Source organism: Dermatophagoides farinae, chromosome 1 (assembly GCF_024713945.1).
Source record: "Dermatophagoides farinae isolate YC_2012a chromosome 1, ASM2471394v1, whole genome shotgun sequence".
NCBI classification, from domain to species: domain Eukaryota; kingdom Metazoa; phylum Arthropoda; class Arachnida; order Sarcoptiformes; family Pyroglyphidae; genus Dermatophagoides; species Dermatophagoides farinae.
In genome coordinates this window covers 5,727,627-5,753,342 of record NC_134677.1, presented here as the reverse complement: position 1 = coordinate 5,753,342, position 25,716 = coordinate 5,727,627, and the positions used below count along the sequence as shown (strand labels likewise).

At 29.2% G+C, this 25,716-nt stretch overlaps 8 protein-coding genes across 12 annotated transcripts in view; 3 read left to right on the top strand and 5 right to left on the bottom strand.

The window, feature by feature from the left end:
• Positions 1-666: 666 nt before the first annotated feature.
• On the bottom strand, positions 667-11,030 carry LOC124493210 (uncharacterized). 3 transcript variants are annotated; one of them, XM_075735688.1, is made up of 4 exons: positions 10,322-10,975; positions 10,149-10,223; positions 1,407-2,168; positions 667-1,316 (listed from the first exon to the last, which is right to left on the bottom strand). In XM_075735688.1, exons 3-4 carry the CDS (start codon positions 2,068-2,070, stop codon positions 829-831), a joined length of 1,152 nt encoding a protein of 383 aa, XP_075591803.1. In that variant the 5' UTR covers positions 2,071-2,168; positions 10,149-10,223; positions 10,322-10,975; the 3' UTR covers positions 667-828. The 3 variants fall into 3 exon arrangements, with proteins under 3 accessions (XP_075591803.1, XP_046912245.2, XP_046912247.2); XM_047056289.2 differs by having other exon boundaries at positions 10,149-11,030; XM_047056291.2 differs by having other exon boundaries at positions 1,407-2,103; positions 10,149-11,030.
• Fkbp12 (peptidyl-prolyl cis-trans isomerase Fkbp12) overlaps positions 6,563-25,716 on the bottom strand; it is an 83,863-nt gene continuing 64,709 nt past the window's right edge. The window contains exon 4 of the mRNA XM_075735776.1: positions 6,563-6,574. The gene's annotated coding sequence lies outside the window, so the exon portion shown is untranslated. The remainder of the gene's footprint in view (positions 6,575-25,716) is intronic.
• Positions 16,595-17,977, top strand: LOC124492310 (iron-sulfur cluster assembly factor IBA57, mitochondrial). The gene has a single exon (XM_047055173.2). The coding sequence runs from the start codon at positions 16,595-16,597 to the stop codon at positions 17,912-17,914; it is 1,320 nt and encodes a 439-aa protein (XP_046911129.1). The 3' UTR covers positions 17,915-17,977.
• On the bottom strand, positions 17,842-19,359 carry LOC124492311 (N(4)-(Beta-N-acetylglucosaminyl)-L-asparaginase). Its single transcript, XM_047055174.2, has 2 exons — positions 19,055-19,359; positions 17,842-18,929 (listed from the first exon to the last, which is right to left on the bottom strand). The coding sequence occupies exons 1-2, from the start codon at positions 19,212-19,214 to the stop codon at positions 17,917-17,919; spliced, it is 1,173 nt and encodes a 390-aa protein (XP_046911130.1). The 5' UTR covers positions 19,215-19,359; the 3' UTR covers positions 17,842-17,916.
• LOC124492317 (mitochondrial inner membrane protease subunit 1) lies at positions 19,494-20,361 on the top strand. The gene is made up of 2 exons (XM_047055182.2): positions 19,494-19,825; positions 19,885-20,361. The coding sequence occupies exons 1-2, from the start codon at positions 19,494-19,496 to the stop codon at positions 20,189-20,191; spliced, it is 639 nt and encodes a 212-aa protein (XP_046911138.1). The 3' UTR covers positions 20,192-20,361.
• LOC124492320 (small ribosomal subunit protein eS10) lies at positions 20,200-21,203 on the bottom strand. The gene is made up of 4 exons (XM_047055185.2): positions 20,909-21,203; positions 20,482-20,841; positions 20,352-20,416; positions 20,200-20,293 (listed from the first exon to the last, which is right to left on the bottom strand). Exons 2-4 carry the CDS (start codon positions 20,798-20,800, stop codon positions 20,255-20,257), a joined length of 423 nt encoding a protein of 140 aa, XP_046911141.1. The 5' UTR covers positions 20,801-20,841; positions 20,909-21,203; the 3' UTR covers positions 20,200-20,254.
• LOC124492313 (NADH-cytochrome b5 reductase 3) lies at positions 21,315-23,461 on the top strand. Of its 3 annotated transcripts, none has more exons than XM_047055177.2 (4): positions 21,315-21,479; positions 22,262-22,344; positions 22,409-23,157; positions 23,224-23,461. In XM_047055177.2, the coding sequence occupies exons 2-4, from the start codon at positions 22,333-22,335 to the stop codon at positions 23,381-23,383; spliced, it is 921 nt and encodes a 306-aa protein (XP_046911133.1). In that variant the 5' UTR covers positions 21,315-21,479; positions 22,262-22,332; the 3' UTR covers positions 23,384-23,461. The 3 variants fall into 3 exon arrangements, with proteins under 3 accessions (XP_046911133.1, XP_046911132.1, XP_046911131.1); XM_047055176.2 differs by lacking the exon at positions 21,315-21,479 and adding an exon at positions 21,637-21,750; XM_047055175.2 differs by lacking the exon at positions 21,315-21,479 and having other exon boundaries at positions 21,962-22,344.
• Positions 23,614-25,532, bottom strand: crim (QVR superfamily protein crim). Its single transcript, XM_047055183.2, has 2 exons — positions 24,498-25,532; positions 23,614-24,409 (listed from the first exon to the last, which is right to left on the bottom strand). The coding sequence occupies exons 1-2, from the start codon at positions 24,613-24,615 to the stop codon at positions 23,991-23,993; spliced, it is 537 nt and encodes a 178-aa protein (XP_046911139.1). The 5' UTR covers positions 24,616-25,532; the 3' UTR covers positions 23,614-23,990.

Below are 25,716 nucleotides of genomic sequence, written 5' to 3'. Positions count from 1 at the left end.
ATATATGCTGAGTATAAGTCGCATTTTTAAATGAACAGAAAATTTCTATAGAGATGCTTTTTTTGCATGTTTTTTTTATGTTTATCATTGTAGGTAAATGTTGAAATAAACTATGTTTCGCCGTAAAAGAAAAAGTTTTTCCATTTTATCCACTTTATATTCATTCATACATGAAACTGAATTTATTTCATTGCTTTCCATGAATTTAGCACGCACACATACTACCATAATCATCCTGAAATTAGTACGATAAGATGTTAAAACTGTATATGAATTGGAAAAAAAAGTCGAGCCAAATCGGTATTTGTTAGAATATTCTTATACCTTAAGTTTTGTAGAAGTTTTTGGACTGTTCAAACAATATGATGATGTATTCCAAATTGTTTTTGTGTGGGTAGACGGCAATAAATCAAACTTTTTTGGTTCACTGAGGCAAACATCGATGTTGTTCTAGTAGTTTTGATCAAACAAACATTTACAAACCATTAGTAACTATTTTATGGCAAAATTATCTTTTTTTTGCTGTGAAACTATTTTCAAAGAAATTCTAAAAAATTGATTACCAACACGATTTTTTTTCGCCTTTACCATGTATTAAAAATTAATCGACTATCCAATTACAAAATGGGAAATAAATTACAAAATATAAACACAAACAAACAAAAGTACGTTATTTTTGACCATTTAATTAATCAAGGAAAATTTGTAAAATTTAGGATGATTTTCTGAAAAAATAATGGATAGATGGAATGTTTATGGGAAAATTATTTGATGGTTTTAGGACCGGTTTCGTTGTATTAAGATGTTTTCTGTAAATGATCATCGAAACTACCAGAACAAATCCATCAAACTAAGCGATTTGAGTGCATTTTCGATGAGATTATCACAGAATTGATTGACGATGGAGACAATATTATTGGTGTATTGTTCCGAATTGGCTGCCATCGTATGTACAGTTTTCAATGCATAAGCATCGAAACTTTTATTTAATGGAAATGGTATGCCACGAGTTCTGGCCTCGACACCATCCATGGACACAAGTCGTAAGATTTTAATTTTGGCCGACATTGTATGATCGATGGCCATCTCAACATATACAATACATTTTTCGATGAATATTCGTAAATGTTTATCACGCATCATAAAGCGAGCAATTTTGGCAGAAAATAATATCTCTACCAATATATCGCTAAATAATATATTCGATGCGAGTATGATCTGGGTGAATTCATCGGCTGATTTGATCAATTTCGAATCACCAATTCGTTCGAAATTTGATGTACCATATAGTTGACCGGATTCCATTCGAAATGAAGCTAAATGAGGAAAAAAAAACATAAAATTCAATCCGAAAATCAAATTTCATTCAAATCAGAATACAACTAATCATAATTTCATAAACTTACCGAAGGAAGTCAGGCGAAACTTTTTGCCAATTTCAAACGGAAACGGTTCCATTTGTTTGGTGTAATTTTCTCGAATATAATCTAATAAACGATCTACCACCGGATTCGCTGTTATACTCGTTCCAGTGCTAGAATATTCCTGGCTAGTGGATATAGATGTGCCGGAACTGCCTTGTCTCGACAATCGTCGTTCGGTCATCCGTGCTTGATATTGTTGTTTGAAACGGCGACGACGTAAACTTCCACTTGATGTTCCATGATTAGCAATGATTGAACTAGCTGAATTAGATTTGACAGCCAATTTAGGGTGGCCACCTGATGTCTGTGAATATTTTTTTGGTCTCGGTGCAGGAAAACTATTCTGTCGATTTGAATAGGCCAAATTTGGTTGGTGTTGAGGATGATGATTTGTGACAGCAGGGACCGGTGATTGATTTCGACCAATTTTGCTACCCATACGTTGATGATGTACAGGCGTTGCAATGGGCGTACTTGTGGCTGTAACCGGTGCGGAATTTGTACTCGAATTTGAATTCGAAGAATCATTACGTTGGAATCGTTGATGGCGATTAAATATGTTTCCCAAGGTGATCTTGTCCTTGACCCATTGGATATTCATTATTTCGTTTTTATTCGATAACGTAGTTGTTATTATAGTTTGCATTAGTTTCAAATCAAGAATTCAAAACAGCAACAGCTAAAAGAATTTACAAAAATGGAATGTAATGGATGTTATAACTTGTCAAACACAGAGAACAATAGCTGCAGAGAATGAAAATAAAAGATGAGAGAAAATGAAAAGGAAAAAAAACAAGAGAAAAAGTTGTGTGCAATTTGTGAATCATTCAATTCATTCATTCTAACAATGAATGCTAGACTAATAATAAAAAGCTCTTTCCAGAATGCTCGGATTGTTGTCATGTAAAAAGCGTGAATAGAATAATAGTTAATGGTACTTTATTTCAAACATGATGAAGTAATCTAGAATCGTTTTTATCCAAACACAATTTTGCAGAATGGGCATCAAATAATGAAAAAAAACAGACCAACACGTTCCCATTATAATGCGAACAAACTAATTAAAATCGAATTATGCTTTTTCATACGAAACCATTTAGATAAAACAACAAAAATAATGATCTGTATAAAAAAACATGATCAAGTATTTCTGATTCGTGTATTATTTTGAATTTCTTAAGATTAAACACACACACATACACACAAAGCATTATAATGAGTAAAACAATATAATGACCTAGAAGACCATTTAGAAGACAAACTTGAGAATAGACAATGAACAAAAAGAAAAATTGATCGTTTCATATTTATTGATTTGCTGAATGAGTGAAATTCAATGATGACACTGATAAAAATAATGAATACAACTGATGATTTGATATATTTTATAAATTTATCATAATATGGCCTTACATTAGAACCACAATATAAAAGTCCGAAAAAAAGAATAAAGTGTAATGAAAAAAAGGAAAATTCACGGCATATGAATTCATTGGAACACACAAGGTTTTGTTGTTGTTGTTGTTGTTGTTCGAATACAGAATAATGAATCTATTCAAGCTTTTCTAAAAATCTGTCGAGATTTTTTCTCATGAAAAAAGCTCTTATACTTCATAAATCATAGGGAATTTTATCCTATGGAAAGTAATATTTTCTTATTTTCTTTCAGATAGCCATATTGGTTACAGAACATTCAGACAAATAAAAACGAACGACATGTTGTTTAAGTTTGTTGAACAAATTAAGCCCATCTTCAAGGCATTGGTACAATGACTGAACAACCAGATATATTTATGTGAGTTTGTGTTTAGATTCCATTTATAAAGAATCTTCCAATCAATTTTGAAAAAAACATTTTTTGTGTCTTATTGAAAGCATTTTTTTCTGATTCATTTTTTTTGTTCTTATAGCTCATTTGTGACGAAGAATACAACATTTATTTTAAGAGATATTATAAAATAAGAATGAATAGGAAACCTAACCATAGGAGAAAATAAAGTAATGATGAATCCGATTTTAGATTAAATAAAATATATATACAAATGAACAAATGGAAAGGCAATGGTTCGTTTCGGATTTTGTTTCATTAGATTATACATATAAGATAATTGTTGGTTTTTCTTCTTGTTTGATTATTTCATCCAAGCGGTTTCAGATGATGTAATCGAATAACAATCCTGTTACGTAAAACCAAGGATGCGTGCTGTCGTTATGGTTTTTTTTTCTTTATTTCTTCTCCTGTTTTGCGAAATCAACATTCATTTGCTTTGCGAAAAAAAAATATGTTGATTCTACTGACAAACTAATCCGATTCATATTCCAGTTTGTCCTCCAACTTTCATCATTATCATCATCATCATCATCATCGTTCTGATCAACAACAACAACAACTAATGTTGAAAACATCATTATTTTACTGTTAAGGGCACAAGTTTTTCAAACGGAATTTGCTTTTTTCTTTTTTTTTTTTGGTTCTTTTTGCTTTATCACTTATATTTTTTCTCCATCATTACTTAGGAATTTTCAGCTGCAATTGAAGAATTTTTCTAAAGATGTGGAAAAAAAACTAAAATAAAATTTGTCCGATTGAATGCTATTTTTTCCGAATTTGTTTCGTCAGAAAAATAGATCGATCAATCGATTCGGATAGATTCAAGATTTCAATCGATCACTTAAGATATGATATATTGATCCGTATTATTTTTGATTCTATCAGATTGAATTGTTTTCGCTCAATCCATATCAAATGATTTCAATGTCAGTATCATTGTTATAACATTGAATGATATATTTGATAAATTTGATATCTGTCATGATCTTGAATTTTTTTCTTTTTTTTTTGATTGCAGAAATCTTTTTTTTGAATCCATTATTCCAAGATTTTCATCCAATTACTTGATTTGACTTGAATTCTATTTCTGGATTTGATTAAATTATAACAATGATATCAGTTAGGATCTCTACATTTAAAACTGGTTGATTTTTTTTATCTTATACAAAAAAAAAACATTGTTCCCAAGGAAAAAAAGTTGGTAATTATTTAAATTGCCAACTTTCATTTTTTTTTCTAATTTGTTAATTATAATTCAACATTACAACATTACATGTTGATCATAATTATGAACAAAAAAAAAGTAAAATGAATAGATTTTTACATTTGTAAAATACAAAATGTTTTTTTTTCACTATAACATGAAACATATTTAGACATAATTTACAACATTGAAATAATCATTATCATCACGGTGATGTAAACGGAGAATTTATTCATAAAATGATTTATGACATTCTTTTTTTTTGCTTTTCTATACACTGTAATGTTCATTCTTTTGAGCTTTTATTCTTCATACTATCTGATTTGATTGCACCGACATACACACACCATAAACACATAATAATACACACATCTGTGTAATGTCAAACAAAAAATATTTTCCATGAACAGAAAATTTTTCACCTGGTTTCACCAGTTATTTTGCCAGGCATCCATCCGTTTCATATTGATCGAATTTTTGCATGATGAAATGATGTTTTTGTTTTTAACGATGTTCAATAGAATTTGATGGAAAGTAAAAAAAAAAATCCGAGAAAAACAATTTCCAATTCAATGAGCTAGTAATGTGCAATGTAGTTTAATAAAAAAAAACTTCCAATGAATAAAAAGAGAATAATTGTTCCGTAAATTATAAAAAAAACTTTAACGTTGAGAATTAAAACAAATGTTTTGTCTATACATAAATCGATGAAAATTTTTTCGTAAAAATCAATGAAAACATTATTGTCATTGTTTGACAAAAAAAAATTGTAAAAAAATTTTCGGCTTTATAAATTGTTATATCAAATAATAATGATGATGTTTGAAAGTTGACAAACTTTCATTTCTACAATGTACCAAAGAAAAAAAAAATGTGTCGACCATGTATAAAATACATTTGTTTTTTTTTTCTTTTCAATTTGCTTAAATTGAATATATTTTTCATTTCATTTTTTTTCTCCATTTAGGCTTGCTATATATTTGTTTATGACACAAAAAAAACCATATATCTGAACTCTGTGAATGCCAGATATTTTTGTTTCCCCCCACCAATGAATGAAAGATAGTTTCATGATGGATTTTATTTGTAAATATTCATTGTACATTGTGAAGGCAAATAAATGTGCACCACATTTCTATTGTGTGTGTGTGTGTGTACATGTGTATTATGAAATATGAATAAATAAATTCATATTTGCTCAAGAATTGAAAGTCAACCAGTAATACGAATATATTATACAACTAATATCACCATTTATGCAGTGTTTTTTTTCAGTATAATTTGTTCGATTACTTGATTATTTGTCATCTGATCCAAATAGATTGATGATAATGATAATGATTATTGAATCATACAAATAAATCAACAACATGTTTGTTCGTACAGAAAAAACAAAGAAAAAAACAACTAATAAACAATGAGCTAAACAAATATATATTCATTTTGTCTAGTAGTATTTGAATGTTGAAATTTGAATCCATCTACAAACCAAATTGACAAATGCGGTTTTGGAAAATTTCAATTTCAAAGATAATGATGATGATGATTATGTTAGAAAATAAGTTTGAAATCACGTAAAGAGAATAAAGTAATAATAATACAACATTGACAGTAAGTTTTCACTTAATTTTGATTTTTTTTCCATATTCTATGTTTGATCATAGAAAGAGAAAGGAAAAAAAAATTATTCATGCGTATTTATATGTACATTATGATTTGATTTCTATTCATCATAACGATGATGATGATGATGATCAATGATGAGCCGATAAGTACATAATGCATCCCTTATGATTTCCAGGGAAAACTGAATAATAAGAATCGAAATAAGATGATGTTGAAAAAACTTTTTTATTATTATAATTTTTTTTTCTTATAATCATCAAGAATTTGAAAAGTTTTTTATCGATACATTTTTTTGAAGGTTGTTTGAATATATACCAATGAAAACAATCATGTTTATGTTGATGTATAATAATCAATGTTAATTTATTTGTATTCTGAATACTTTTTTATTAATGATTTACGTGTCTAATCATGAATTATCTGTTAAAAAGTGAATCACCTCTTTTTTTCACTCAAAAGACAATTATTTTTATTGTTATTTTGTGTGTGGTTGTCGATTGATTGAATGTATTATTTCGTTGGAACAACCAAAAAAAATTACATTCTTTTCACTGGAAAAAAAAATTTTTCATTCGTTTTTTTAACATTCTTTTTCTACGTCACTCCATTGGTTTAATTACTTTTTTCTTGTAACTATACTAGATTCGAGTGGTAATTCATTATATTCAATTATGATTCGATGTGTGAACCACTGTTTATAACAAAAAAAAAAATCATTACATTCAATGAAAATTGAGTGAAATTGCAACAACAACAACAAAAATTCATTGAAGTGAAGCCAACTTTTATTCTTTTTCTATCAAAAAATAAATTATTGATAGCCATACGTCATCATCATCATCATCATCATGATCACCATCATCATAATCGACTTAAGAGCATTTATTTTCCATTCATTTTGATTTCTAAGATTTTCAACGATTATTATAATATGAATGAAATTGAAAAAAGTTCCAGAATATAAATATATTTTCTTTTAATTCTTATTAGTATAGTAACATAAAAGAAAAAGGATTTTCAATAAAACGTGAAACGAAAGAATAGATGAAAGTTTTTTGTATTATTGAATTATTATTATTATTATTGTTGTTGTTGTTGTTATTGTTTTTGCAAACTTTTTTTATTATCCTATCTGAAAAATGACATCAAATTAAATATTGTTACCACTGTTGTTGTTGTTGTTATCATTGTTGTTGTTGTTGTTGTTATCATTGTTGTTGTTGTTGTTGTTGTTGTTATTGTTATTGTTCACTACTCTTCATTATTTTATTTTCTCAATGTTTTTTTTTCCATTTCATTTGAATATTGAAATGAAAAACTCGGTTTTTGATTGTTTTTGTATATAAATTTCTGCCGTATATTCATACTATTTGTGTACGTAACCAGATTCTGATTAGTATATTTGCTTCATAGTGCGTTTGCACACAACAAACATCAAAATTTTGTTCTCAAATTTTTTTCGTTTGTACTTGAAAAAGAATTGAATTGAAAAGAATTCATTTTCAGATTCTTCAATCAAGAAGCGTTTTTTTTAATTAAATTCTATTTATCATCCACCGAATGTGTTTCTTGTTGATAAACAAGCTATGAATAATTTAGATACAAACATGTAAACATCATTATGATTGTGAAACTTGAAATTAAAGATTTTCAAAAGAAAATTTCAAGAAACTTGAAACTTTTTCATACTAATTCTTTTGAAATTTTTAATTGAAAGAAATTTCTACATTATCAAGAGAGAAAAGTTAATTTGCAGCTTGATCTTGAATTTTTTTTTTCGCAAACTTTTTTTTTAGCTACAAAAATTCTAATGAATCAAACATACAACGTTGAATCCTTGTTATCAAAGTTGATGTCCAGTATTTTTTTCATCAGTTTTTGTTTATATTACATCATACTAATTATTGTATCTATTTACAATTTTTGTCTTATTCTTACAAAGCCAATTAATTCTTTATCCGAAATTCCTGTGAATGTACTGTCTATTTATTGACTAAACGAGAACGAATACTTTATAGAAAGAAAACTTTTCATATGATGAGATAATTTTTTCTTGAAATTACTTTCTATCCGAAATAATTTGATCTAAGAACTGATCACTTGGATATAAAAGAAGTCTATTTAATTTTGATGTTAAATTTGGCAGTATAATCAATCATTGGAAATTGATAAAAAATTTGATTTATTTTTTTAAATTTGTCATCAATTCATGTATAATAAAGATAAATGATCAAAAATAAGTCATTCTATTGATTAAAAAAACGAAATTTTCAACAATGTAAAAAGCAAGAGAACAAAAAAAAAAATTCTAAAAGCCAATAACAAATGAGTTTGAATTCAGTTTGAATTGCTATCCACCACACCATTGTTTTTTTCCTCTCCATCACTGTTCGGTTGTGTCACAATTTGTCGAAAATAAAAATGTCGAATACAAAATGGTCGAAAATATTTGATCGAAAATAATAAAGTCGAAACGACAAAAACGTCGAACAGACAAAAATGTCGAAAATAAAAAAGTCGAACACAATAAGGTCGAAAACCCCTATCCCCTTAAATGAGTGAGCGCTTAACGAAAACGAAAACGAAAACTTTACTTATTATTGTCAAAGACAAGGAAATTTTCTGAGACGAAAGTGTAAAACATCGATGAACCGATTTATAGTATTTTAGACTTTGATCTCTATTCTAGATTGTTTGTCAATACAATAGTTTTATCCAAACCTCACCGAAGGTGAGGTTTGGATTAATCTAATGAACCGAGATCACCTAACCTAACCTAACCTAAACTAAAAAAAAAACCTAAACTAAAAAAAAAACCTAAACTAAAAAAAAATAAACATTTTTGGCCCTGTGAAGACCGTTCATAACATTGAATGGTCCTTTTATCACCCACTCTTCAATAATTACTTAAAGATATGTAAAAATAACTAATCTGAAGATCATCCAGAAGACTCAAATATCGATGACAAGGAATGAGTCAAATAATGGTAACGATGTTTTGTAAATAGGTAGCAACAAACCAGGATGGCTAATCATGACTAATAGACAAGAATGACGAATGATTACCAGCATTATGACCAACAATGAGTCGTTTGGTAATCAATGACAAAGACCAATATCGATTGGAAAAAGGCATATAAAAACGATGGACAGAGAAGAAGACTTCACTTCTGATTTGGCTTACGTTGGCGACTTATATATTGTTTGAATTAATATACCATCTAACTGATATTTATCACCGTAAATAAAACTTGTGCTTAAACTTCGTTACGAGTGATTATTATATTTCTACAGATAATTTTGATGCTGTAGTAAATCGATAAACAATCAAATAATAATCACAAACAACTTTGAATGAAAATATAAAGTGAATTGATAATAATATGAATCCAAATAGTTCGAATAAAAATAAAATTTTATCATCTTAATCTGTGATTATCCAGAATTGAAATGAAAAAATAATATTTGAGTCTTTTTCGTTAGTGATAATTTTAAGGGATAAGGGCTCAAGCCATTTTCGACATTTCAATCTTCGACTTTTTTATTTTCGACATTTTTGTCTGTTCGACGTTTTTGTTGTTTCGACTTTATTATTTTCGATCAAATATTTTCGACCATTTTGTATTCGACATTTTTATTTTCGACAAATTGTGACAGAACCTCACTGTTCAAATCAAGTTATTCTGGGAACTGTCAGAATTCAAATAATGGCCAAAAGTTTGAAAAATTACTGGAAAAAAATTATTGTTTCAGTTTGCCGGTTTGAATCGATCTAAAGCATAACAAAAATGGCTGATTTATGATCCATTTTTTTTATTGTATCGTTATCCAACTCTTAGATTGTGATTAGACTGTGATTATTAATGATGGTGATTATTATGATATAAATGGCCAGAATTTTGTTGCTCATAAAAATATTATTGAATAATATGATATGCATAATTCAATGAAAATAAAAATTTAAATTTAAAAATATAACACAAGCATGCATTCATGCATACATAATCATATTATGCATTTGACATGGACAAAATAAAATGTTCGGAAAAAATATTTGACTTACTTTTTTTGCACTTTTGAATTTATATATTCAATGATGATTCAATATCATTGAGAGAATCATTTTCATTTCATTTGGCTATCATTAGTTATTATGGGATAATTTCCAATTTAGACAATTTAGACGCACACACACGCACGCACGCACGTCGAATAGAATATTTGATGCATACATACGAAATAACATGATGTACGTTTGGTTTTTATTTTTGGTTTAGTTCAATTGGATTCAGGGTCTTACTACTAATAATAACAAATGAGTAGCAATCATTTTAAGAATAAAATCGTTTTTTTTTGTTTTGTTTGTTGTTTTTTTTTTTGTTGTTGCCAAAAATAGACAAAACAAACACAATACATCCATAGATCTTGCAAAACGACCATATGTCCATTAATGGATTATACGAGTTATGGTTAATTTTGTGTTATCATTATCATTTTGCACCATCAAAAAAAAAAAAAAAAAAAAAAATGAGTAGCAATATTATTTATGACAATTTTTACATTGGATAACTTTTCAAACAGTGAATAGAATTGATTCAGCAAATTCAATCTGGAATTAATCGAAATTTCAATATGAAATAGGAATTTTGTTTTTTGTATTTTTTTTTGGCGCGTCAATTCTCAAATATATATTATACAAATGACGATGACGATGACGATGATGACAACATATTAACATGCTAAAAAATAGAAACATACAGAACGTATAGATAACATTATGACCAAGGCCATTAAAATAAATTTCTTCACATAGAGATCCTTGAATCATATATTCTGCATGAACACACTTGCTTGCTCACCACACACACACACACACACACACACACACACACACACAAACATACAAAACGCCAAGTTGATCAAGAATAACAGTGTGTGTATGTGTGATTATATGACCAACAAACATCGAATTTATATACGCCAATGTCGATGTTCATAGCCGAATCCATTTTGGTTTGATTCTGCGTTCTAAAGTAATTTTCTAAATAATAATTTTCTGTTCCAGACTATTATTCACTATCATTATACATCTGGTATCTGTCTGCATTCTGGGTGCGTGAGATTTAGAATTTATATAACAATATAGCGAATAAATAAAAAGATCCTGGATCACTCATCATCATCATACACATACAATTATTGTGTAATATTTTTTTTTACCCACCTTTTACTCACTTACAAGAAAAAATACAATAGGAATATCGAATAGTTTGTAGAGTCCTAGAAAAAAAAATAGACAACAACAATATTAATGAAAACAAAAATCAATATTAAAAGTTGAATGACAAAAAAAAATTTTCAAAAAAATCACGAATCTCAATGATTACTTAAAGGCACATTGAACATCCGTGTGTAAGTCGATATATCCTTGACTCTAAAAACATCAAACATACAGATAAAAGTTTTTGTCATTTCCGTCATTTTATTTTCATTAAAAAAAATCCAATTAATTTCCGATGATGATGGCCATTTTGAATAAAAATCGCAATGGTGATAAAAATTATGAATAAATGAATGAGTGAAAAGAAATTTTCAAAATAACAAAAAAAAAAAAAAAAAAAATTCAGGCAATTTAGAATTTTTTTTTTGATAAAAAAGAGAGAAAAAAAATTCTGCTGAATTTACAACAAACTTATGGATTGTAAAAAAAAAGTTCAACATGTCAACATATCAAATACATCGATGTCAATGTGAAATAAAATAAAAGAATGGAAAAAAAACTGGTGGCAATTAGCCTCCGGTGGATTGAATGAAAAACAAAAATTTTTTTTAAATTCTCCGATCATAATGTCAATTTCTTCAAAATAATGTGAATAAAGTGAAAAAACTGGACTTTTTTCAAATACAGTGGTACCTCGATTAACGATTACTATGTTAATCTATTTAAGGGTCGACGATAGCCTGCCCTGGAATGAATTGTTATTGTGAACCAGAGAATCAATGTATTTTATTCATTTTATTTCATTTCATTTCACTAGCAGCCACAAAATTTCATTTATTCTGTTTTTTTTGTTGGTTCCTGTTATCCTTTATTTTGTTTTCCTATTCGAAATAAAATATATCTTCCATATATTATTGTAGTTCATATCCAGGCAAATATCACCGCCGAGCAAACAAACAAGCCAACCAGAATGTAAAAAATCTCCGTCTACAGTGGCAATATTATGACAAAGGTTATAACCATATTTTTTTCTCATGGTTTCTAACCATCGTTGGATGGTGATGAATGGAATATTCAATTTAGTTTTTTTTTCATTTCCTTCTCCAAGAATCAAGGAAAAGAAAATATTAACTGAAGGAAAAGAAAAAAAAAACCAACCAATCCTGAAATGTTTTTCTTTCTTTCTGGTTTTTTTTCTTTGGTTGCATTTCTTTTCTACCTTGTTGTTTGCACCATAAATTACGACCAAACCCATTTCGTCAAACATTTCATTTCTGTTTTGGGATGATGTTTTACATATATTATCTCTGGTTGGTTGGAAACCAATTTTTGTTCCACTATCACATTTGTTTTTTTTTCATTTATTAGGTTTATACAAAATTGAAATTTGGTAGTTACAATGATCAAGTGCATATAATGGTGTCAACTTAAAATAAAAATGAGTGGCAATTAATTTCTTTTTTCTTATATATATCCACTAAATTGATGTATGTCTTTAAAATCGATCCAAAAACTTTTTTTTATAACATTCAGAAAGTTACTTTTGGTGATGATTAAATAAATTAGTTTGTTTCTATTTGAAAAAAATAAATGATAATAATACACCCACACACGCAAAGACATCAACCAAAATGGCTGTTCAAATTCAGTTTCAAAAGCAATAATGTTCCTTTGGTGAATAAATCATTAAGAAAGAAAAAAAAATTAAACTTCATTTTGATTCGAATCTACAAAAGAATCATTCTTTTTAAATAGGCTGACAAACAAATTATAAAATTATTCCATGAAATTCTAGAATGAAAAAATAAATTCAAACTAATTTTTTTTTGTTTATTCACTATTGAAATTGAAATTTGTCCCTCTGGGTTTCGTTTTTCTTTTTTTTTCATTCTATGAAAACAAACAAAATTTCTGCTTGTGAATGTCACTTCATTTTTTTTTGATTGAAAATGAATTATTTTTTGTTTTGTTTCAATATTCAATGTTATTGCAACAGTTTTTTTATATAGAATTTCAATATAGAATTTTATTTCAAATTTTTTTTTTATTCCTATCGGCAATATTTCAAAACATTTTCTTCTTTTTAATATTCAATTACTGTATTCAATGAAATTACATAACCAATTACTAATACTATTACATGAGATGTAATATATATTAAAATTAAGTTAGGATTCAAAAAATAAAAAATCAAAATCGTGAAAAAATATGGTTAACTGATCTATGTGCATGTGTGTGTGTGATGTGAATTATCAAATATGAAAAAAAAGTTAAAACACACAAGTCAGGGATATTTATTTTCTTATATTGCCATTCATTCATGATTTGAATAATGTTGAATAATGAAACTATAGGATATAACGGTGAAAATTTGATTCGTTTTGTAATCATGAAACACTAGTTTCGTCATATACTTGTATTAGGTTCAAATCGTTTTTTTGTTCTAGTTTCATATTTCATTTCGTTTCGTTTTTTTTTGTTGGATTCCAACTCTAGTGATCCTCTTGATTTTTGTTATTATTTTCAGGAATTATATTTACTCTTCCTTTTTTACAAGAATTTTCATTTCATCTCTTCAGATTATAATTTTGATTTTTTTTTCACTCATGAAAATGGTGAAATTGAATTGGAACTGTATTAAAGTATATATAGGTAGAAGGGTCTTTCAATAAATGTTGAAAATTATCAATCATAATTATACTTTTTCAACCTCAGTTTATAATCATGTTAACCTGTATTCTCTTGTCTATGAGTTTTTTTTTGGTGTACAAACTACTTGAAATTTGTATTAATGGTTAATATTTGTTTTGCCAGTATTTTTGATCACACATACAACAAAAAAAAACACTTGAAATATACCACATTTTTTAATTCTACAGTTTTAACAAGAATGACAAAAAAAAAAAAAAAACAAAGACGCCATGAGTTTTTGTTTTACTATAGTATTTGAAAAAGACCTGTACAGGCTGCTTCAGGGTTTCCGTCCAGACTCTGAAATAAATAGATAAGTTGTGTTGAGATGACATAATAAAATGGAAAAAAAACAGTGATCAGAATTTACTTTTATGTTTTTTTTCAGTTTATTTATTTTATCATCATCATTCTCATGGTGCACCAAATTCACCACCATAAATCGAATGTTAACATTTTGTTGTATGTATTTGTTATTCTTATTCTTTTTATACTTTTACAATGGTATTTTCAAACGATAAAACGTTCATAGCATCCAAAAAAAAAAAAAAATAATAAATAAACGTGATGAGCTTTTTTCCCTATCATCATCGGTCTTGGTTTAGTTCAGTATTGTGCCGTGTCCAAAAAAATGGCTGCCCATAATTGCATTATCTTTTTTATATGTACAATAAAGTATGGTTTAAACATAATAAACGAAAAACTGGATATTGCAATTTAAGTTTGCTGTAGTCATTATTATTCACGTTGTTTCATTTAGGATACAAAGGTTTATTTTGGATTCCAGTATCTGTTCATCTATTATCTATTGTTGATTACGATGATGATGATGATGATGTTCATCTTCTTAATTGTCATTGGCAATTTATCTTTGTGTACACTTCAGAATTGGATATAATGAGCTTTTTGTGTAGGTTTGTTTATCGCTTTTTTCGAGGTTATTTTTATTTTTTTTTTTTTTTGGTTTCTCGCTACCAACCAGATTATTTCACTTTGTCTTTAATGTATAATCTCATTATAAAGTAATGAATGATATTGATACAATGATTAGAATAAATTCGATTATCAACATGGTTCATGAGATTTATGGATTATATGCTTAATTTCTTTGACTGTAATTAATGAAATATCTGGTTGAAACGACAAATCACTATTGTGATAAATAAATGATTAAAATAAAATACAATGATTTATTATTATTAGAAAGAAAAATAACATTGAAACACCTTTTTTGGATCGTTAATCATCATGACGAAATTTAATCAGATGAACACAATCACTTTTTTTCATATGCTTCAAAACAATCATGAAACAAAGTAAATTTCGAATGAAAAACAAAAATAATAAATTCGTTTAGGCATTCCAACAATTCTTGAAACATTCAAATAATCTTTTATTATGTGGAAAATAGATGCCATATTTCTGGCGAAATTTTTCCAAAATGCCAAAGTTTTGCATTTCTTTTTATTCGAAACAAATCGATTGAGAAAAAAAAAATAACTCAAACACCCATATGGATAACAAAATCAACAATTCAATAATGTATCAATAGTAAGTAGTTGCAATGCAAATCGTTACTGGGAAAAAAATTGATTTACAAATGATCAAAGTCACAAGCAGCACATATACCGACAAATGAATTCCTTGAATTCAATTCATTCAATGAGAAACCGAATAGGTTTATTTTTCTTGCTTGGTGTTGCATTCAAATTGGTTTCTACAATGAAAGACTGTGAAAAAAAAGAAAAGAAAAAGAGTTTCTAATGAATCACTTATCATCATTATCGAACGTTCTTCTATCATTCATCTTCAATCCAGAATAATTCAACATACAGAATAATGAAAGCGATATAATTTATGAAAATTCTTTTCGATATAGTATTGCATAATCTAATGTTGAAATATGGCTATCATTATGCTGTCATCATCATTATCATCATCATAATTATATTTCATTATATTCATTTTTTTTCTGCAACTATCATTGAGCTTTTGTTTCATTTATACCGTCTATCGATGAATTTGAATATTATTTTGTTATTGCATACGATAATGATACACATTGCTTTATTTATTTCATTTACATAATGAAAATAATCATTATCATCATAATAATGATGATGATGATTGAAAATGAATTTTACTCATCTGATCCCAACCGTGTTATTGTACTGTTTATTGTCATTATAAATGACAGTCCTTTTATTCATACATATATTGAAAATCAAAGCAAATAAAAGTTGAATTTGAAAGAAAAACAAAATATTTTTGATAAAAAAATTTCGATGAATTAGATGACAAGATTTCACCAAAAAATGGCCGTCTATATACGCATCATTGGTTTCAATTCATGATAAATCATGGTATATGGGCGGGTAATTTTGTGAAGAAAATGTCCAATCTAATGTCATTGTTGAAAGAAATCTGATTTTTTCAATAGATTGTTTTTTTTTTGTTCAGCAAAATCGATGACGGCAGCCGTCAATTCGGCCTTGGAACTTATTAAATTGGACATGAGGATTGTTTTTTTTTTGCGATCCGGGAATTTCAGCGAAGTATTGAAACAAACATTGACAAGTGTAAATTCATTTTAGTAGATGGCGTTTGATAATTATTATTCTATAACACATGTGATCACGAAACGAATAAAATTTGTAACAATGTTCAATTATTCTAGATTATTCAAATTATCCCGGTTCATTTGGCAATTACGTCCCGTCACTAATTCATGTGGAAATAATTATAAACAATTGACGGAGGCTGCAAGTTTTGTGGCCATTCATCTTCGAAATAAACAATTGCTTCGAGTTTCTGGGCCCGGATCGTTCATCTATCTTCAATCATTGTTGACAAATGATATGAGAAAATTATTATCAGCCAACCATGCCGAACAATTTTCATCACTAGATCATCACAATAAATTGATGCCAGTAATTTATTCGTTCATATTGTCAGCCGTTGGTAAGGTTCTATGCGATTTATTTGTCTATCGAGGACGATACATTGTTGCAGATTGTAATGGTTACGATGGTGATGGCGAATTTATTTTAGAAGTAGACAAAGGTCTTGCTACAGCAGTCAAACGATTATTGCTTGGTTATAATGTAAATAAGAATATCAAAGTTGAATTAGCTAATGATTTTAATCTATGGGCCATACTGCCAGCATCATTGTTGGACAAACACCAATCTATCTACAATATTGATCAAACACTTAGCCCTATTGATTCGGACGATTTAAAATTAGTAGCCGATCCACGAATCGGTTACGAACATTTTGGTTATCGTTTCCTAACCAGATTAGGTGGCTCTCGTTTGGAAGACCTAGGCCCATACATAAAATGTCAATCGAATCATGAACGAATTCGATTGATTGAAGGCCGAATAGCTGACTATATTGGGCTTAAATATCAACTTGGTTTAGCAGAAGGTCAAAATGATATTCGTTCTGGTCATTATTTTCCATTTGAAATGAATGGTGATTTTATCAACGCAATATCATTGAATAAAGGTCTGTATACATCCGAAGAGAAAACGATAAAAATCTACTCCACCCAGCCGATTAAACAACGTGTATTTCCCATCGAATTCTTATGCTCAAATCACATATTGCGACAAAAATCACCTGCTCCACGCACTCTGATTTATTCAACTAATGAAAGGCGAAAAGTTGGCCAATTACATCGAAGAATCGGAAGATTCGGAATAGCTTCATTAGCGATTCCTCTCGCGAACAACAATATTCCTCGAGACATTGTCACTCAAGACCTGTATCACATTGATACCAATTTGAAACTTCGTGCATCAATCCCTAAATGGTGGCCCAAAAATTTTGATCAAATATATTTGAATGCACCAAAATACCCGGAATGTTTATTCAATTTTGATAGTCAAAATTCTCATGTACGAATAACTTAAATTCAGAATAAAAACTCAAATAAAATAATTGTATAAAATGAAATAAAAAAAGTAAGTCTGAAATCTGATTTTATCGAAATAATTGAATTTGGTTCAAAATCAGTAGTGCTAACACATTTGACCAAATGTTTTGATTGTTCAGCCCAACTTCGCACAATGAATGGGAATCCACCATCAATGTTCAAACAAGCAGCCCCGTAATTTCCGTGAATATCCAATACCACGATTCCTACTTGGGCTTTAGGATATTTTCGAATGATTCGCCCAAGTGCGGCATTAGCAGCTTGAATTGGATCCATACCATTACGAAGATTTTCAACAGCTTGATAACTGGACAAGAAACGCATTATAATGTCACCATCACCTGTAGCAGCGGCTCCTCCTACATCTTGATCGACATATGAACCAGCTCCAGGGATCGGACTATCACCAACTCGACCCGGAATTTTATGATTCATACCGTTAGTAGATGTTCCAGATGCTATTCTACCTTGGCGATCGATTGCTACAGCACCAATTGTATCATGATTGTTGCGATCAACAATTTTATAGAGGAATTTATTGTCATGATGAAATTCATTTAAATCTTGAGGTTTATATGGTCCACAATAGTTCCGAGGATTTGGGTGAACATTTTTCCAATAATTTGGCTGACAACCACGCGTTTTCCATTTTTCGAATTGATCAATAGACCAATCAGATGAAAGACTTTCCTTAGAGAATCCCATTGCAATGGCAAAATCTGTCGCCTGATCTCCCACCAACATCGTATGCGATGAATGTTCCATAACAGCTTTGGCGACCGAGATCCCATTTTTCACTTGACGTAAAGCAGCCACTGAACCAATTCGATGTGTGACACCATCCATTATCATCGCATCTAAAGTTGTTTCTCCATTTTCATCCGGACTACCGCCCCAACCTACGGTATGATCACATTGAAGGTATTCACATTTAGAACATGCGGCTACAATTGCATTCAATGACGATTCATTTTTCTCTAACAATGACCAACCTGTTATGGAAAAAAAATTCAAAAAAAACGATGTTTCGTAAACATTTTCGCGATAATTATTCTGGAGAATTTTCTCTCGTTTAAATTTTGGAAAATACGATATTCGGTGACTCAATTTTAGTTACCCGCTTCGTTGGCCTGATCGAATGCCCAAGTGTTGATTATAATTGGAATATGGCCAGCATTGTCTATATTGTCACCGAAATATTCACAAATGCATGGTTCTATCAAAATCATCAATGTCAAAGAAAATGACCATTTTCTATTTTTTCTACTTGTTTCCATGTTGTAAACTTTAATAACATAACATTGATGATTGATGATTATTTGTCGTCTTTACATTTATTATCGTGCCATCACATCATTCTAAATTTCAAGAGGATGGTTATTATTGTTTTACAATCGACAAGTTGATATCATTTTAAAACATAAACATAAAAAATGCCACAATCATTTTGACTAAATTATTGGCAAATAAAACTATCGATCCTAACTCCATCTTCACATGGCCAATTTAAACATTTAGAGCCTAAATTTTAGGCTTTGTCATAATAATAATCATCAATGAATGAAATGAATTTCTTTTGCTGGACAACAAGAATTTCACGAATGAACTTTTATACCTTACGAAACTATCGCCAATTAACCAAAAGTCTAAACAAAGCTAATAAATTATCCTTCAACAATGATAAAAAGAATACCACCGAAACTTTTGATAAATTAAAAAGTACTCTTAGAACATTCACAGTGACTGTTGCGACCACATGGTGCATCACTCGTTTCTTTGCCGAACCTATTTTATTACAAGGCCCATCAATGGAACCAACAATATTAAATAATGATATTATCATTGCCGAAAAATATAACACAGCATTTCATCGAAATGATTATAAGAGGTAGAGCTCTTGCATTGGAAATTTTAATTTTTTTTAATAACATTTTATTGATTGAATAGAGGTGATATAGTCGTGGTTCGATCGCCAATGAATCCACATCAATTTATCTGTAAACGAATTGTTGCCTTGCCAGGTGATATGATCAGTCAACGTTATCATTTTAGTAGCTATCGACAGACAGTGCAGAAAGGTCATGTTTGGCTTATGGGTGATAATAAAACCAATTCCACCGATTCTCGAGAATTTGGAGCTCTACCTATGGGACTTATAATTGGTCGTGTAATTTATAGAATTTGGCCTTTGAATCGAATGGGAAATTTGAATACAAATCAACATGATGAATTGAGCAATAAAAATAATTTTTAGTGAACAAGTTTTTCAATTAATAATGCATTTTATTTGTTAAAAATGTCAGACATAAAAAATTATTTATTGGGCCGGTTTCATGCCACGTCCATAACCAGTTCGCTATATTCGAAAAAAAAAATTTTACAATATAGGACAATTTCACCTTAATAAAACTTACATATCCTTCATTTTGACGATAAGATTCTCGGCCACCAGCACCGCCTCTTGCTGGAGCATCTTCAACTACAATTAACAAAATTTAAGAAATGAAATGCTTTAAAAGTTTTAATGAATAATGAATTTCATACGTTTATCGCGTGTACGAGCATCAGGTTTAACGGTACGTTTCAGTGTTGCTGGTACAATTTCTGGTGGCAAATGTAAGTATTCACGAAGATAATTGATACCCTCGTTAGTCAAATACCAATAATAATGTCGCCAGCTAAATTGTTCTTTGACGTAACCACGGCTTTTCAACGATTGTAGTGCTCGAATAACGTGTAAATTTGGAACTTTAGTAAGAGCTGGATGTGCCTTTCGAAAATGGAAATCCTTTTCTGCAACCATGACACCCTCTTTGAATAAATATTCATAAATAGCAATTCGGTCCTTTTTGGGCATCAACATTTTCGATCGTTTTACGTGTGGAAAGTTGTTGCTGCAATAGCCTATTATGTATAAAACAATAAGAATAAGCTCTAGAAACGATTAATTTGATAAAACGGCAAAACTTACCAGAAGAAATCAAAAAAAGATCAAAAAAAATCGAAAAAAACAAAAAATTTAGCGAAATCCAACAACGTGTGTTGACAATCAACGTGAAAAGGAAATGAACTGGCTGTAGAACTCGTGCTCGTTTATCCCTTCATGAAAGATGTAACGTGAATTTTAAATTTAATGTCTATGAACATAGATAACTCAGTTTATTCATTTCCTGTTATAATAGTCAAGTTTTATAGATTATCATTTTCATATTAATCGCCAAAAAATTGGAAATTTGAGATGAATTTGAGAAATTTGAGAATCCTTTTCCTTATTGTAAAAATCATAAAAACATTTTTATACGCTGCATAGTGATCGTATGTATAAACTAGCAAGTTTTACGGTCAACAATGATATGTTTGAATTGTCGAGCTATATGTTGACTTGCCAATCGAGGAAAAAATGATTCAGCTTTAGATGAATTTTATCATTTCAATATATTATAACCAAAGATAAAATTATATATTGATGATGGTGGCCATCCTCTGAGGAAAAATTTTAAACAAAAAAAAAAAAAAAAAATTTCTATCTCTATTTTTCTCTAGTGAGTATATTTAATTTTAAATCGTGATCTTTTTAAAAATCTATATATACATCCTGGTTCCTTGATTTAAACGGGAATGATATTTTTCCTTTTGAAATTTGAGATAGGTTCAAAAACAATTGAAAAATACCCTCTTGATATTTGATAAAGGTTCATTCAATTTTGATCATTCGTTTCGTTCAAATCAATATTTCATTTTGTCCACTTGGATTATTTTAATTTTAGTGTTTAATTTACTCCAAAATGCAATATATGGACGAATTATGTTTTGGTAAATTTTAATTTCGATTAATTTATTGACAACAATATGACAATTGTTTGAACGGAGAATAAAGTGTTTACGAAAAAGAGAGAAAAAAATCGACAATTTTTTCTTCATTCCCAAGGCAAACTGCTATTCAACAAAAAAAAGATTGTTTTCATGTGATGAAAATTTATTTCTTTGCATGTCAGATTTGAATTACATTTTGGTTATATTGTTATGTGTAGCCGCAATAATAAGTAAAAAATGATGTGTTGATGTTTTCTCTCTCTTTTTTTTTCTCATACTCAATTCATTCATCAATGATGATCGATTTTGCGATATTTTTTTACTACTATTACTGCTGCTGTTTTTATCGTTTCCTTGGAGACATTTTTATTTCCAAACTATACAAGATAGCTTACATGTGACTCAGAAAATCGAACGATTGACAAACATGATCATCATTCTCATAATTGAATAGCCACAATGTCAATTAATATTCATAATAAAATTTATTACAAAATTTTTCTATTTTCAGCCTGGGTGCTTGCAACATTTTACATCTCACATCTAGTAGCCGAAGCCCGTCAAACGCAAAAATCGGGTGATATGGCATTGGATGTAAGTGAAGTTTAAAATCATCAATATAATAATAATTCAAGTTCATAATCAATACTTTTTTTAGAATCATACAACCATACCGGTGATGATGACCGGCGCTGCCATATTGGCAACGACCGTTTATTTCATTTATCAATTCTGGATACGTAACAAAGCATCTGGACCAAAGTTGTTGGAAAATCCCAAAGAAAAATATTCAGTGGCTTTAACAGAACGAGAAGAAATCTCACATGATACTCGTAGATTTAGATTCAGTCTACCGACTAGTGATCATATACTCGGTCTTCCAATCGGTCAACATGTATACATGTCGACTACATTGAATGGAAAATATATTTCACGTTCATATACACCGGTGACCAGCGATGATGATTTGGGTTATGTTGATTTTGTCATCAAAGTCTATTTTGCAAATGTCCATCCAAAATTTCCCGAAGGCGGTAAATTATCTCAATATTTGAATAACATGAAAATCGGTGATAAAATTAATATTGCGGGGCCAAACGGAAATTTGATATACAAAGGAATGGGAAAATTCTCAATCAAAGAAGGCTATGGTTCACCATTTACACAACGAAACTATTTAAAAGTTGGAATGATTGCTGGCGGTACTGGCATCACTCCGATGTTGCAGATCATTCGACATGTATTTAAAGATCCCAAAGATAAATTACAAATATGGCTTTTGTATGCTAACCAAACAGAAAAGGATATTTTACTACGAAAAGAATTGGAAGAAGTTTGCGAAAAAAATTCTGATCGTCTGAATCTCTGGTATACATTGGATCGACCTTCAGAAGGTTGGCAATATAGGTTAGTTTTTTTGATTTTGTTAAAATTCAAAAAAAAATTTATTTTTTATAATTTTGTTTCCATTAGTACTGGCTTTATAAATGATGAAATGATATCGAAACATTTACCACCACCCAGTGAAGATACATTAATTCTTATGTGTGGTCCACCACCAATGATTAAACATGCTTGTTTGCCAAATCTTGATAAACTTGGATACTCAGAAAAACATAGATTCGCCTATTAATTTACAAACCAAGAATCTTTAATAAAATCATATAAAACATTTAGAAAAATAAATGATGAGTTATTTTATTTTAAAAAATGCAAATGAATCAATTTGAATCTAAAAGTAATTTCTATGTTTAAATTCAAATAAGCAAATCTGAGGAAAAAATCCAAATTTGATAATTATCAATAATACGTTCACTTGATCACGTTTTGATTATAATCACTCTTATGGTTGCCATGAGAAATTTTATAAATTTCTATTGTTCTGTACATTCTTCCATTTATTTTCTAAAATTTAAATCATTTCGTTTCCATTAGTACCGCGGCTCTATAAATGATGAAATGATATCGAAACATTTACCACCACCCAATGAAGATACATTAATTCTTATGTGTGGTCCGCCACCAATGATCAAACATGTGTTTGTTTGCCAAATCTCGATAAACTTGGTTATATTCAGTCAAACATAGATTTATTTACTAAGTTATTTTAAAAATTTGTTTGAAAAAACAGCTTGAATTCGAATAATATTTACATAATAATTATTATCAAAATTATTGCATCCAAAATAACAATCGAAATTTCGTGATTCAGGAAAAAATTATGTTTGGTTTATGTTTCATTATATCCAATAAACCAACAACATAAATATTGTGACTAAAATCGTCCATGTTGAATTTCTAGATGATGATCCATTGCACCATTGATCGAATTCGCAAAAACAATATGTTGTATTTATGAATGAACTTTTCTTTAAATCTAATTCACCGATTGCATTGTCAACATGAACCGCTCGTTTAGGATTTTGTGCTGCCGATCGACATCCTTCAAAGCGATCGGCCGGTACATCATCACGTAATGACATAACATTTGATAGGCAATCACGTGTAACTCGTATATCGGCTCCATCTTGTTCAATAATTTTAATACATTTATCATCCGATTCTGGACAGGTGATTGATGAATAGATCCACCAGCTAACCTGTTCCAGTGTACAGCCCGGTGTGGTTGATACACAAGAATAGCAAAACAATGATGATACTAATCCAATGAAAAATGACAAATGTTTAACAATTTATCATTATGGAACTTTATCTATCTATACAATAATTATGTAAACTAAATTTACCTTGATGAACTTGAAAAATGATGAGTGACAAGATTGATGCCCAAACTATGGTCAACAAACTAGAATTCATTTTGAATAATAATGATGATGATGATGAATGATGTAACATTATTTTCATGATCGCTTGGTTGATTTTGATTTTATTTGAACAGATTTTCAAATCTTGTAGTGTATCGATTATTGTCCTATTCGATGGTGACACTGCAAAGATCACATTAGTTTCGGTCACTCTTAATCGATATAGAAGAAATTCGGGTGTGTTGGGGATTTTTTTTTCGTTTTTGGTTAACGTGAATAATAATAGTAATAATATAATAGTAATCACTGTGTCGTCGGTATGGTAACAATTATGAAATATATAGATTTACGAATGTTCTATTATGAGATTGGGATAAATTTTTTTTCCATTTCAAACAATTTGAATGTGTACAAATGCGGAAATATAGAGTTGTCAAACGTTTGTTCATTAGTCTTTATTCGTTTCGGTTCGTTCAATATGTTTGTTTGATGTTCAAATTGAATGTGTGTGTGTGTGTGTTTGATTGACATTTGAATTTTTTTTTTATTTAACGGTGACGAATCTTCTAATGATTAATACTGTTGTTGTTAATTTTTATAATAAATGATGACAATGATATTTCAATTCTGAATTCAATGATGACGATGACAGTTTGAATCGTACTATATTGGATTTATCCATACACACACACACACAAAACGATAGAATTCATTAGTCAAAATTGAAAGTTTTTTCCTTTTGTATATAACAGGTATAAAATCGATACGCCCAGAAAAAGAACAAGTTTTTCCTTAATGATGATGATGATGATGATGATAAATTCTCGTTTCAAAATACACAAACAAAACCCATTAAGAAATTTAATTTAAATTCATTCGATATGTTACGATTTATATCAAATACAATTCATTTTATTATAGATTGATGATAAACTTTCATAATCCTTATAGTATATTTTTTTCGGTCTCATTCACCTTACTTGTTGATTGTGTTGTTTCACTCATTCACGAAGATTGTTCATTTGTTCGATCCACATCATGAGTCATTATCATCATCAACATCATTTCAAAAGAAAAGAAATAAACAAACGAATGAATGAATGAATTGAATAAGGTAGAAAAAAGTAGTCGTTCAAGTCGTATAATTTCAGAAATGAATCGACCAATCGTGGATAGACTATTCACACAAGTAGCCACGAAG